Source organism: Pundamilia nyererei, unplaced genomic scaffold (genome assembly GCF_000239375.1).
Source record: "Pundamilia nyererei isolate P.nyererei 1_Seehausen unplaced genomic scaffold, PunNye1.0 scaffold00426, whole genome shotgun sequence".
Lineage (NCBI taxonomy): Eukaryota > Metazoa > Chordata > Actinopteri > Cichliformes > Cichlidae > Pundamilia > Pundamilia nyererei.
In genome coordinates this window covers 97074-112048 of record NW_005187827.1, presented here as the reverse complement: position 1 = coordinate 112048, position 14975 = coordinate 97074, and the positions used below count along the sequence as shown (strand labels likewise).

At 36.5% G+C, this 14975-nt stretch overlaps 2 protein-coding genes across 4 annotated transcripts in view; one reads left to right on the top strand and one right to left on the bottom strand.

Moving 5' to 3' along the window:
* asphd1 (aspartate beta-hydroxylase domain containing 1) overlaps positions 1-3721 on the top strand; it is a 5175-nt gene extending 1454 nt beyond the window's left edge. For all 3 annotated transcript variants that reach the window (XM_005753398.2, XM_005753397.2, XM_005753399.2), the window contains exons 2-6: positions 385-838; positions 972-1178; positions 2335-2542; positions 3181-3294; positions 3516-3721. In XM_005753398.2, coding sequence (XP_005753455.1) covers positions 386-838; positions 972-1178; positions 2335-2542; positions 3181-3294; positions 3516-3625 — 1092 coding nt within the window. In that variant the 5' untranslated portion in view covers position 385 and the 3' untranslated portion in view covers positions 3626-3721. The remainder of the gene's footprint in view (positions 1-384; positions 839-971; positions 1179-2334; positions 2543-3180; positions 3295-3515) is intronic.
* A 2226-nt stretch (positions 3722-5947) lies between these two features.
* cabp5b (calcium binding protein 5b) lies at positions 5948-10114 on the bottom strand. The gene is made up of 6 exons (XM_005753394.1): positions 9911-10114; positions 8906-8936; positions 8671-8814; positions 8054-8163; positions 7752-7899; positions 5948-7297 (listed from the first exon to the last, which is right to left on the bottom strand). Exons 1-6 carry the CDS (start codon positions 9959-9961, stop codon positions 7269-7271), a joined length of 513 nt encoding a protein of 170 aa, XP_005753451.1. The 5' UTR covers positions 9962-10114; the 3' UTR covers positions 5948-7268.
* Positions 10115-14975: the final 4861 nt, after the last annotated feature.

The following is a 14975-nucleotide window of genomic DNA, read 5'->3' as shown; positions in this document are numbered from 1 at the left end:
GGGGGGGTAAGTGACCCAGTGATCCAAAGCTACATGTCCACTCTCAAGTCCACTCTGACATCGACCTCAATCCCCATGCCGCTGAACGGGGATTACGATAAATAAAATAGGTTGGGCAAGGACGGTCTTTTGTTTGCTTTGGACTGCAAGAAAAACAGAGCTGTGGGAAAAATCTTCTTGTTGTTTTGTTCCATAAATTAAAAAAAATACACGAATCCACTTTAATTAAAAACATAACCATGCAAAAAGTGCAAGTAAAAAGTACAAGTGTGATGGCATCTGTAAAACTCCTTAAATTCATAAAAGAAGTAAAGTAGCAATAGAACTTTGCCAAATTACACATGTTGTATTATCTCTCAGTCTGTTTCTATTTTATTATTTCAGGATGCACTGGTCAATGAACACGCTTCCCTTGACTCCGTATATGGAGCTGGGTGTACAATCACTGAGCGGCCTTCTGTGGACTCTACTGCTTTTGTTTCTTTGGCACTGTTATCGGATGGGCTCCGATCTGCCAATCCCAGGCCATGCGCATGCTGGAAAGCTCAAGTCAAGCTCAAGGAGGTCCATGATGTCCCGTAGCGGTAGCTGTATTGGAACAAAGTGCAGTGCACGATCCAAGCTGTCCAGGAGCGATCAAATTAGTCCCTTTATTTCCATGGAAACAGTGGAAGACGATGAGCAAGGACAGGGCTACCTCACCCCAGTGCTGAGTCATGCCTTGTTCCCTGCCCAGGCATCTGCAGAAGCCAAGAAGTTGTACACAGCCCTGCAGCAGTATGCCAAACGCTACAGTTGGGTGGGCATGGGCCGCATTCATAAGGGCCTCCGCGAGCAGGTATGCTTCCAAGTGGACTGCAAGAGTTGTTCCACAATGGTTTAAGATTTACAGCTGTATTCTTGAAGCCAAAAAAACCAAAAGAAAACTCTGCCAAGAAATAATCACAGCTTTTTCATTTGTCTCACTTTAGGTCAGACTGAATGATCACTCTGCTATACAGAAGCCTCATCTCTTCTTTCTGCCAGATGTTCCAAGTGTGCCTTTCTTCCCACGTGACGCTCATCGACATGACATTGAAGTCTTGGAAGTCAACTACCCTGCGATCTTGGCTGAATTCCAGGCTGTTTACCAGAAGGGCATTGACTCAAAATTAGGCTGGACCTGTGTAGGACCAAAGGTATGCAATAAAATCCTTCAGGCCAACTGGGAGAAAGTGATATAATGCACCATCCAAAAATAATTATCTGTCATTCAAAATACCATGGAATGAACTTGGTAAGTCCTGGAAATCTACTACACTTCCTGAGATATATTTTAGTATGATGGCATTTTTCTGATTATTCATTATTTTTTCACTGTTTTTTTTCTTTTTTTTGGCTCATAATGTACAGTTGTGGTCTCTAGTTTACTCTCATCAAAGACATGAATGCCCTGTTAATTTGGGACATTTAATGATTTATCTGAACTGTCCTTTTTCCAGGGTGCCATGTTTGTACAGCACACATGTTTAATGACTAAAAAAAACAAGAACTGGGTGCACAAGTTTGAATTTATTTTGGATCTTCTCTAATCCACAGCATAAAAAGTATGCTGACAGCCTCAGAGTAAAAGTGAAATTTGTTTAAATCAAGTTGCACATCAGTGCTTTTGATTGCCATTAACAAGCTTCTGACAAAATTCTGGCCAGATATTTGTCTATTCGTCTTGGTAGAATTGGTAGAGTAAATTTAAACAGTTTTTTCTGGCTTGGACTCAGTTTTGTGACTAAATTTCAGTCGAGTTCAAAGGTGTTGATTTTGGAGCAGGGACTTCTTTCTAGCTTGTCACCCTCTCAGTTCATGGCAATGTAAAACTGGCTTCATCTCATCTGAGGGTGGCAGTTTGTGCCTACTTGGCAAAGTGGTGACACATCTGCATAACTATTGTTCTGAGTATTGGTCAGTCAAGCTGTAGCTGGTTATTATCACCAATGAGAAGTTAATAGACCTGGACCTTGTCATGTTAAAGGGGATTACAGAAGCTTCAGCAACACTTATTAAAATATTAAAGTGAGTACTTGTATATATTTGAGCCCGTATGCATACTTTTGTGTGGATTAGATAAAATCCAAAATAAATTGAAATGTGTGGACCCAGTTCTTGTTTTCTAAAGCAATTAAAGATGTGTGCTGTAAAATCATCCCACCCTGGAAAAAGAACAGTTCCAAGAAATCATTAAAATCCCCAAATTACTGACTTCATGCCAACGATGAGTGGATGTAAGCTTGTGATCGGAACTGTTAGAAAAAAAAAGATCTGTATCAAATGTTAAACATGGACTTTTATCTTTTTCAGGGCCAAGCTGTGTTTCCTTTGTACAGCGCTGGTGTCTCTGTGGCAGGAAACTGCCGTGCCTGTCCCTGCACCTACCGGACACTTCTGTCTTTACGTACTTTTATAAACAGCAACTCATTGGGATCAGCAGGATTTTGGCTGCTGGGCCCTGGAGCAACTTTGGGAAGCACATATGGACCCACTAATACACGCCTGCGTTGTCATCTTGGTATGTAATGGACTTATAGTTATTGTGGATAATGGAATCTGTTTATTCTGTTGTAACTATCCACACTACACTAATACATGGATTTATCCCCCTCAACCTAATGACCTGTTTTTATGATATTTAAAAGTACACACACACACACACACACACACACACACACACACACACACACACACACACACACACACACACACACACACACTGGTTTATCACCTGTAGGACTTGACTTCAGGGTATGTATGTGTGTGTAGTGCAGGAACTACCTCAAGTTATGTAAATTATTAGTTCATTATACATAATGCACTGTGCGAGCAAAAACAAAGCAGTATTATTGGATTTTAGATTAAAAGGTGGAACTGTTTGGGTGCACATAATAAATTGTTGTCAGACTTCGCTGCACTATAGAGAAATAGAAGAAAAAACAGAGTAAATACTAAACCATTGCATAATGTGATACTTCTCTGGTCAGGGTTGAGGTTCAGTTCCCTCTCGTCATTTTTGTAATGTGATCCATCTGGCTATAATCCTTGCTGCTTTAAATAAAAACAGGGTTGGAAGCCATGCCCTTTTAAGTAAAGGGGAAAGCATAATGCTGTGTTTTTAAAACCAAAGCTGAAAGACAGACGTCGCTGTTGTAGGTCTGCAGACTCCACCCCTGTGCGAGCTGGTGGTGGGAGGGGAGCCTCAGTGCTGGTCAGAAGGACACTGCCTCCTGGTTGATGACTCCTTCCTTCACACTGTCTCCCACAAGGGTCAGTGAGTCACAAATGGCTTTGACAAATGAATTAATTTGTGATCTATTAGCTTATTGCATTTATTAATTAACATATGACCAAATGTTAAGATGTAAAATGTGGTGGGTAATTAAAAAAAAAAAAGATTCCTGATCAATTTTTATGAATTGTTTTAGATAAGTATAAACAGCTATTACATTTTTTAAATGCTAAAACTATATCTCCGTCTCCTTTGAAAGGCCCTCCAGATTCTAGACCCAGCGTCATTTTAAGTGTGGACCTTTGGCATCCAAATGTGGCTGCAGCAGAGAGACAAGCCCTGGACTTCATGTTCAGCCCTGAACTCTAAAATGTTTTTGTTTATCTGTGTACTTGTATACAACATGAAGAGATGCCTTACATTAGACCTGGTAGTCCTGGGACATGCATCTCATTCCAGTAAATTAACCGCTGTGTGAATCTGCATGTGAAAACTACTGGAGTTTATTTTCAACTGTTGATGCATGTGCAGATATGCTATGGGAATGATTCAACCAGAAAAACTGTGAAAAAAAAGATAAATATTACAATTGTAATATAAAATGATTTTTATTTTCCAAAATTATTGCCAAAAATATTTTGACTAATATATACTGTGGTTCTTTCTTTCCCTACATACAGTCCTCTGTGTATATGCTTGTATATTTCTATCTAGAAGTGCTTTCCTATAGTTTTGTTTATAACTGATTGCCCTGCAGTGGTTTACATATTATACAACATATAGTACTGTGCAAAAGTCTTGATCCATCTGTCAGTTCTTTATATTTTACTAGGAAAATGGGACGAAGGTGCAGTGATTTATTGAAACATATAAGAACACACATGATAATTCAGTACATAAGGAATTGTAAAAAATAGAAAATACAAAACAGAATTGTAAAATTATAATAAGCTTAAAATTCAATACTTAATATAAACATGTTTATTCTTTGTAATAATAATAATAATAATAATAATAATAATAATAATAATAATGATGATGTTGTGTGGCTCAAAAACTTTTGCACAGTCCTATATGAGGCTTTTGTCAATGCTGTTTGGAAATCAAAAACCAAATAAATGATCAAACCATTATTGTCTTGCTATATATAATCAGTCGGTACCAAGGGGCCCAATTATCATCTGGATGGACGGATGTACAGATGGCAGTATGCGTCTATGCTTTTATGCTGTTTACAAAATTTTGACCCACTATCTTAATGTCACACTGGAAACTGAGACTCATCAGGGAACATTTTTCCTGTGCAATGTAGTCTCAGTTCCCCTTTTTCAGCTGACAGGAGTAAGACTTACTGTGGTCTTCTGCAGCTGTAGTTGCTTTACGATTACATGTTATGCATTCAGAGATGCTCTTTTGCATACCTTGGCTATAAGAAGTGGTTATTTAAGTCACCGTTGTCTTCCTTTAAGGAGTCTGACCATTCTCTTGTGACCTCTGCCATTTTCAGCTGGAGAACTGCCGCTCACTGGATATTTTCTCTTTTTTGGTCCATAGTCTGCAAACCTTAGACATGTTTAGGTGGGAAAATCTCAGTGGATCAGCAGTTTATGAAATACTCAGACCACCGCATTCGACACTAACAACCAGGCCACGGTGTAAGTTCTTCATGACAGTTTCTACATGTCTAAATGCAATAAGTTGCTGCATTGAATATTTGAATATTCTTATTTGTATATATTTCAAAACTTAATTATTTAGGTGAAAATAATTATTTAGGGACATGGGTAAGTTTATAGTCTAAAAAAAGGTATGCAGTCTAAAACATATCACACAAACACTTTAATGAATGTGTCTTTTAATTCAATCATCATACTGAAACACATTTCCAATCATTTAGGTCATTTAGCCCTTTTTTGCTTCCTTTTTTTAGTCGGTAGATAAGAATTAGTGTGCCGATTTTGTCTTATCTGCCATCTGTTCCTGTGAGGGTCCCATGATGGGGATTACACTGACTGAACTAATCCATCCCAAAGAGGCAGATTATTCCCGAGACTGTTTAAATGCAGTTGTATGGGAATGATTCATTCAGCAGGGGACATTTACTGGGAAGAAATAATGAAGCTTTCACAGTCATTAGCAGATAGTATAACAATTTAAAAGCAAGTAAAAGAAGATTTTTTTCAAAATGAAGAGATATGAAGTAAAAAAAAAAAATTAATTAAACTTTATTAGTAAATATTTAAAAATAAAGTTAAACCTATATTGTAGAGATATTTGTATGCTACTAATGGCATGTTGCAATATTATTAGTCATCCAGTCAGAAAGAATAATTAAGTAGTTTTTTTTCTGAAAATGTAACAAAGTTCTATAACACACATTATTTGTCATTACCAGCCTTGATATTAGTCTTTAGAAACTCAACCATTACATGTAAGTCTGAAAGATGAAAATAGCCTTTGTCACATGCAAGAACTCACATGCTGTTCTTTTGTTATGCAACAGAATTAGCAACTAGAGGGATTTTCAAAAGTGAAAGATGTCTAATATGGAAAGTGGTTGAAAAATAAATCTCTGCTTACTATCACTGGGAGTCTGCTGTTTGGAAATTACATCAGTCATTGGTATTCAACTGTTCAATTGTTGAGAAAAATTTCCAGTAATAAATAAAATTCCATGGAAACAGCCATCCTTCAGAGGTTTATTACAGATTTTGCAATCTTGACTTTGAAGAGAAAAGATGCTGAATGATTTTTACCCAAGTCATCGCTGCAGAGAGAAAAATGGGATACAACAACTTCAACCTTTACACAACCTGCAGTCTGGAATAAAATATTTTTGAGAATACTGTCTATTTGCCATAACAGGCTGATCATAGTCCTGATCATAGAGGAAATAACTTCAAGCTGTGACTGTCAGTAAAGAAAATATCACCCATCCCAGAGTAACATCTGTGCCCTGTTCTTCTTTTTCCCAATACAGCTGAGCCTGACTGAGCTCATGAGAGCAGACAGCAGACAGTGGAGACACAACCAAAGAGCAAAACATTACAACAACATGTATAAATAATACTCATCATTCAATAAATATCACATTTTTTTTACACATATACAAAACATTGTATTAATTATGTTAATTTGGTCATGGAAAATGATGATTATTAATTTAAAGGTGCCAAAGCAAAAAAACAAACAAACAAAAAACAAAAAACAAAAACAACAACAAAAAAAAATTTTTTTACAATGGTGCATCTCTACCACAATCCACAATCATCACATATGTTTTAATTATCTCACATGTCACAGAGCAATAAAGAAACCTAATCTCTGATGTTTTATCCAAATAAGGCAAGAACACAGCACCACTTAGACTACACCTCCTGTCTGGTGATTAGCAGTAAAACTGGGGAAATGCATGTATCTGTTCAGGGAATACAATAATTAGCATGTCAGTAAACTCCCCTGCTAAGTTAAACTGCAAATCAATGACCTTTTGTAGTTTGACATGAATTGCAATCCTTTTTCTGAGCCAAAAACAAGAATTTCAGCTAAACATGCAGAACTAATATAGGTGAAAATGTCCAGGAAGGAATTCATGCAATGTAAATCACTTCCAGCATGAAATATCGGTATGCACTGCAGCCCACCAAGTCTGTCCAGATCATAAATTAACTTAATATACTGTAGAGTTGCTATTTTTAATATTTTCTATTTATTTATAAATTTTAAAAATCAAACAATGACACAGATACAACCTGTCATTTTTTAACTTGGACACGTTTAGGGCATTAAGAAAGAAGGGGACAAGTGACAAATACACAAAATCAGGTCTGGCTTTCTAGAGCTAACAAATTTTGACAATAGCAAATCCATAAATTAATAAGTAAGATTTAAAAAAATAATGAGTGCCACATTTTCTAGCAGTGATGCAGGAGCCCATTACCAGAAATTACAAAATAACAATAACAGAAAACGTAATAAAAATACATCCGCTCCTTTCTTCATTCCTTTGTTCTCATTTCTGTGACATCATTTTCACAAACTCTGTAAAGAAAATAAACATAGTTTCAATAAGCTATGTTCTTCTTGCTCCGTAAAGCTACAAATATTTATTCATTCTTATGTAAATGTTGCAGCCTTGCAGCAGCATTATTGATGACATAGATTTGCCAGCAAGATTGAAATATCGGTAAATACGTGTGTAATAAGTTTTTCTACCGAGGACTGTCACAGTATTAGGAAGACAAATTTTGAATATGTTTTTGTCACAACAACAAAAGCTTAAGTTAAACTAATTTCCTTTTCCTTGAGGTGAGTGTTGTTATAAATTGGCACTATATCAGTTAAAACTAAGCTGAATGCACAATGTCTTCTTTCTTTAAGTTTCCTGTTTCACAGTTATAGTAATAGTAATATTATTATGTGAGGCAACACAAAATAATATAAAAAGTTGCTGTAAAATGAAATTATTTTTTTGTGGTCTGTTTGTTTAACTTACCCTCAAAGTCAACTGTTCCATCACCATTGTCGTCAGCCTCCTTGACCACTGCATCGATTTCATTTTTGCTGGTTTGTTTGCCCAACAACTTCAGCATAGCATGTTTCATCTCATCAGAAGTGATAGCACCATCGCCATCTAAATCAAACTGCAGAAAAGAGGAAGAAGTCATCCAAATATTGCAAACCTTTTAGAGTTCTGCTGCATGAGTTTCATGCTCTAACAAAGTTTTTTAAAGTAAGTTCATGCACTGCCCACCATGGGGTGCCAAAGACCACAAAGTGAGTCAAAGGTATGCTTACCTCTTTGAAAGCATCTTTGAGTTCCTTCAAACCAATCATCCCTGCAGTTTCATCCAGAAGCTTGGGGGTCATTAGGTCGACAAAATCCTCAAAGTCCACCCGCCCCCCAACTGCAATAAGATTTCGATAACATAGTTTAAGCAGGGCATTTGTCTTCCTGTGATGATGGACTAGAATGAAATACTTTACAATAGTGTGTCTATGGGTTTCATAAATGTCCATATGTACACACACTGACATAGAATGAGCCAAATGATCATAAAATGCATTATGATGACTAATGTTATTATACCCATATGAAACAGGAAATGTCAGCTTTAATGAACCATTTTCAAGTCAAGTTTCCAGAAACTTTAAGAAGAAATGATGCCATGTTTCTATTTGTGTTTGTAGAAAAATAATAAAAGAAAAAGCGAAAAACAAAAACATAATCAACAAATATGGGACTTTATTACATATTTAAAAAAGTCAAATGTGTGTCACAGAAAAAAAGGTGTTTTTTAATGTCACTGTTATATTTGTCTGTATTATTCTTCATAAAATGTGATAGTTAGACTTGATTTTCTTCAGTTAATAAACTGTAGGTTTTAGTTTTACTTTGTTGTCACATTACTCACGGTTCATGTTGATGTTTTGGCTCAGTTCTATCAGCTCCATTTCAGTTGGCATATAACCCATGGTCCTCATCAAGTTCCCCAAGTCTTTACAGCTTATTAAACCATCCTTGTCCTTATCAAACTCTACAAAAGCTTCACGTAACTCTGGGGAGCATACAATTTGAGGAAAAGTGAGAAATGTAAAGAATTATACAACCCTTTATAAAGTAAATATGAAAGCTTAACATATAATTACCTTCTATCTCATCATGTGTAAGTGCTCTTGACTGCAAAACAGTTTAAATGAAAATGATATTAGTAATGCTTCAGTAATGCCACAAATTTGACCTATTTGGTAAACATCAGCCTCAATGAAGCACTCTTCATCTGTTGTTCTTGGACAGATGTTACCAAATCACGCAACACATTCTCATCCCTGGGGACAAACGACTCTTTCTAAAAGTAACAGTCATGCATGCTGTGTATTTCTGCAAGGCTCCTTAAGCTCTGCATACAAATATATAATCATGTTCCCTGTATAATAAGAACACCCATAACACATTAGCTGAAACTGCTTTTGTTCAATGACTTTAAGATCTGTAAGTGTGTATAACTTATTTAAACATTACTGCAATAAAATATTGTAAGCTAAGAAGTGAGAGGGAGTCAATGTCACTCAGACATGATAAATGAAAATCTTTAATACAATTGTGTGAGTGAAATACATTCATAGTTGTTTATGTAATTATACTTTTGTCTGGGATATTCTTCTAACAGTTGCTATCTTTATTCCTGAATGGTACATTTTTAGCATGTATTATTATGTTCATATACACCCTTGCATGGCATGTTCTTTAGCTACAGCATCTATCTGATCACATTTCCTGTGCAGAATGTCCTGTGTAGATCATAGCCTTCATTTGGTTAAGCTATGCTTGTTAGAATTATGTATAAAGTGTCTTATTACTATGAAATTAGAAAATGTATTCAAAGAAAATGAGAGAAAACCATCCTGGTGAGGAACCAAGCAAAAATCGGCCTTAGAATTAGTTCTTTAAGCCTGTTTCCTCATTAGCTGAAAATTCTACGATATAAGAATTACCATAGGAACCAAAACAACTATTCCAAAAAAAAAAAAGAATTTCTGTTGACAGAGAAAAAGAAGAGAAATTTAAATAGACTTACTTTTAATCTGCCATTTAGAAATTTAAGATAAAGCCATAAAGTCACAGGATCAAACTGAAATCATATGTTTACTTACATGTCTCCTTTTGCCTCCTTTGAGAAAGATGCAGGGCTGTTTAAGACTCATGATGCCAGATTCAGTCAAGATCCCCGAGCTATGTGTATTTGTGAATTTCTTTTTTATAAAACTATAAATTCCTTCTGTTTTTAGTGTGAGCGAGTGAGAGTATGTGTGTGTGTGTGTGTGTATGAACTGAGATCAGCTGCGGTCCACATACGCCAGACGAGGCAAGGGATGTCTCAAATGGATTATCTCTGCCGCTTTGGTCTGGAAAAGAAAGATAGGCTTAAATGCTGTGCATATAGACATTTCACATATGTGTTCAAATGTTACCCTGTACATAAAAAAATAAGCTTTTTAATTTGTTACATCAGTTTTACTATCTACAATCAAGCTTTAAATGAGAATACAGCAGTGTCCTGTCATATGACCATATAAACCAATGCTTTGTCAAAATTTTATGATGTGTGTAACGTTGTCAGTCTGCATCATATTCTTAAGTCTTAACTCATAAATACACATTATTTGCTGCATCACATAATTTTAAATAAATAAGCACGTGACCAATGTGACGCCTCAAAATAAATACAGGAAAATGAGATTGTGGCAGCTAGCTCAGGCATCAGATATGTATTTAAAATTATACGTGTTTATATAACAGATTAACTGTATTCACCACATAAAATTGTCTTTGTGTAGTTATGTCATGTCCTGATGTCTTTTGTAAAAACTATTAATGAAATGAATATTAATCAGGGTTACATCATCCTCATGCTTGTAACATTTTCCAAATTGTTAAGCAGTAAATAGGTTTTGCCCATAATGACGCCAGACAAGAAGGACTGCCAGTAAGTTGGGTACCTAATAACCATCACTTTGTTAATAAAGACTTTTTTCTTGAGTTTCTCCTGATGTAATCAAAGTACCTTAAGTGGTAGTTTGTGTCATTGGATTTGTCCTTTTCTCCTTATTCATCATAAGTACAGGCTGGGGATTAGGAGAAACTGGTCAAAATTCAGCTGTTCATTAAATCATTTATTTTTAATGGAACAAAAATAAATATTAGGCTTGTGGGAAGTGTGGTAGCAAACTGAACATGTTTGTTAGTGAAAGCAGAAAGACAGGAATAAATTCCATGCAACATTTAGCTGCATTTTTATTTATATGACCCAGACAAATCTGCCCCTCCCACTTAAGATCTGAGAGCAGATATCCAGATGGTAAACTGGATATTTCTGCCCTGCTGTTGACTGGATGTTTTCCTTCATTAAAGCAACTGCGCTCTCTGGAAGAGTGTATGTGTGACAGAGCAAATGCTGTGTCTCGATCAAAAGCCTGCGTATATGTGTGTGTGTGTGGAAATGAGTGAATATGGCTTGTACTGTAAAGCACTTTGAGATAAATGTGACTGTAGTATTGTCACAATGGCCAGTGAGTCTTGAAGGTTTCCTGTTTTCTTGTTTTTTGAAACATGCAGTATCATCTTTAGTGACTTACTGCCCCGTCTCTACATACCTCTGGGACCACAGCTGTAGATGTGAAACTGCTTTAAAAAACGATCAGCACTACAAATACAAGTTCTTAAAACAGAAGGCACACATTTCACTGCACACATTTGAATGTCAGCAGGTGTCCAGGCCTGAAATGGTGAATACACTGTATGCAAACATAATCATAAGAGCAAACAAACACTGACAAATCTAAAGTATTAATGCTTTTTTCTTTCTGTAGGAGACAATTTCTAGAAATGTGGTGTTTAAATGTATTTTTTCTTTAATTTTTTAATCTTATGGCTCATTTTGATGATTAAAGACGCTTGACTAATGATGAAAGACAGAAATGTTTTGCATATCATAGTTAAAATATCAGCAAGGCATGAAACTGAAATTTAACAAGCACAACCAAAAACATGTGCAAATGTGATTTTTTTTAGTTTGAAACTTTTTTTTCCCCCCACTATGCAAACTCACATCTTCCTGTGCAGATTAGGAAGGAGTAATAAGAAGCAGTTTAAATCTGGTTCACAGAGGTCAGAACTGAAACAGAATTAAACACCCGCAGTAGTCTGTCAGGATTTGAATCACAAATAATATGACTGTGTTTCCAAAGAAGCTGAGTCACTGTAGAAGATGTGAATCATTCTCAGTTGTTCATAAAGAAAGTCTGCATTGGGGTGCTATAAATAATATACCAATTTTCAGATAATTTAAGTCCTCCTTTGAGTGTATGCTTCAAATTTCTCAGAATATAACAAACAGACAATAACGCAGAACTAATTACAAAGAAACAATGCTGCTCTATTACGTGGAGACAATGCTGGTACATGTGATGTCCATGAATTTCTGTGCTTTTCAGTACAGAATCATGTCCTCATTCAGTGCCACCTGCTAACTGTTTTTGTCCCTTTTGTACAAAAATGTCTTCAATTCTCTGAAGTGGTTATTGATTGTATGTTACAGATAAAGGAAAATGCTTAATGTGAATTGAATTTGCCAAATTCACAGATTAGTGAGACCCTCCACATCTTTACTTCTGTCTTAGCCTCTCAAAGATGTTCTTTTTATACTAAGCTATTGTTACTGATGAACGTCATTAGTTAAATGTTCCAGTAGATGATTTTTTATTAGCATTACACACCTTCTCAATTGATTAGTTGCCCCTGTCTCAACTTTTTAAAAATGAAATAATCTTTGACCATGACTACATGAATGATCCAGTGTTGGCTTCTTATGTTTAAAAAAAAAAAAGTCAAATAAGGTGCATAAGAAGGTGGTTTGTACTGTCACCTTACTGCAAGAAGGTCCTGGGTTTGTATCCATGTTGGGCCTTTTCTATGTGAAACTTGCATGTTCTCCCTGTGCCTGTGGGTTCTCACCCTGGACTTCTACTTCCTCTCACAGTCCAAAGAGATGCTTTTCATGTAAACTGATGATTCTAAATCCTCAGGATGACAAACACACTGACTTCTTTCTGCCATGTGAGTGCTTCTGCTTCTTCACTATGAAGAAACACTGTCTCTGCTGTGTATTACTGTTCCAGAGACACATTCAATTAATCAAATCCTGATGCAAATGCAAATGTGTGAAGTGTACTTCTGTCCTGCTGACCCATCTTATACTTTGTGTTGCTCATCAGAGCAGCAGTGGAGAATCTTTAGGCTCAGGATGACAAACACACTCATTCTGCTTCTGTTTGCTTTCTTTCCGCCATGTGAGTGCTTCTGCTTCTTACTGTTTCATCAATAACCAGGAAAACTGTGTCAGTCAGGTGTTACAGGTCAGAATTTGGAGTCCATTCCTTCCAGTCCTGTAATGAAAAGGCCCGGGGAGACTCTCAGTCTCTCCTGCAGGGGATCTGGTTCTGAATTTACCTGCTGTGCTATGAGCTGGATAAGACAACAACCAGGAAAAGGACTGGAATGGATAGGAAACCTTCCAGCAACAACAAATATGCGAGTAGTTTGAGTGGACGTATAGAAGTCAGTAGAGATGACAGCAACTACATAGTGTATCTGAGGCTTTCCAACTTAAAGCCAGAGGACTCCGCTGTGTATTACTGTGCCAGACACACAGTGGTTTAAGTAATGAGAGGCTATATAAAACCTTCAGCCATACAGTTTTACAGGAATCTACAGTGGGCAGTAGATGATCAAGAATATAATGTTCATCTCACTGACATGATGATGCTTGTGATTCTTCCACGTGTGAATACAAATTTAAAAAATGCAATAACCTCTAACAAACATATCAGAGAATAAATGTATAAATACATTTAAACACTAGCAATCAACCATCAATATTTTGAGTCTACCTTGAGTCTGTATGTTTCAAGAACATAGCTTTAAAAAACATGTGTTGTTTGTTTTTTATTTTGAGATAGAGAACTTAGTTCAAGTATTTTATTTGTCTCTTTCCTAGGTGTTCCAGAGAAAAGGATGTTGATCCTCAAACAGTGAATAAAAGCAAACACATCTGGAAGTATTTAAAACATGCTTTAGTCAGAGAGTTTATCAGTACAAGAGACAACAGCAGGGTCAAACAGTCATTTCCCTTTTTCCTAAACATTTTCCTTGAAGCTTTCATGAGGAGGACCAACGATGAGAAAGAGGAAAAACATTGACATACAATCCACATACACTAGGCTACTTTACTTTTGTATTAATGAACAGTGTTGATGTGGATCTGCTGTGGTGAATATATAAGTTTTGAAATGTAGCATACAACAACGGTGTTTCATATAGATTTCTTCATCAGATTCAGTATAAGAGAACACGGCACCAGAAGAAACCCAAACTGAACTCTACTGAAACAGCAAAGATGATGTTTGTAGTATAACTTTTAAAGAACTGGGACAAAGCATACCTGGGTCAACAACTTAAAGACCCTTCCCTAACTCGATTTGATGGCCACCTTTTTCCTTCCCTTTGACAGGATGAAACCTTCAGCAGAACCAAAGTCAGAGACGGCAGCTCTCTGTTCTGACTGAGTGGCGTGACTAAAAAGCAAAATCACCAGACACAACAGAAGCAGCATGGTGTATCTGAGACTATCCAGTGTAAAGCAAAACCAACCACAGTAACAAAAATCATCAGGAGATATAAACATGAACCTGAACACTCTTGATATGAAACCACCAGAAGAGGAACCCTCAGAACACTAATGATTTCCGATCAGTATCATAAGAAACATCTTAGATGTACGTTAGATAATGTTGAAAATACATGAATATTATACATAGATATAAAACTCCACACAGAAAAACCAGAACCAGGTAGTGGATTCAAACCCAGAACCTTCTTGCTTTGAAGCAAAAGTGCTAACTGCAAACACAGGCCTTTCTGTGTGGAGTTTGTATGCTCTCCCAGTGTCTGTGTGGGTTCTTGCCACGTACTCCCACAGTCCAAAGATGTGCAGTTAGTGGTGTTAGGTTGACTGGTGATTCTTTCACAGTGAAAGGAAAAACCTTGTAGGGAGACTGAGAGCCACCACAGGACTGTCAGGAATAGACTCTTTACTCTGACCTGTGACATCTGATGAACACAGTTTTCTGACTCTAAGTTGGAAAACATCAGATATGTCAT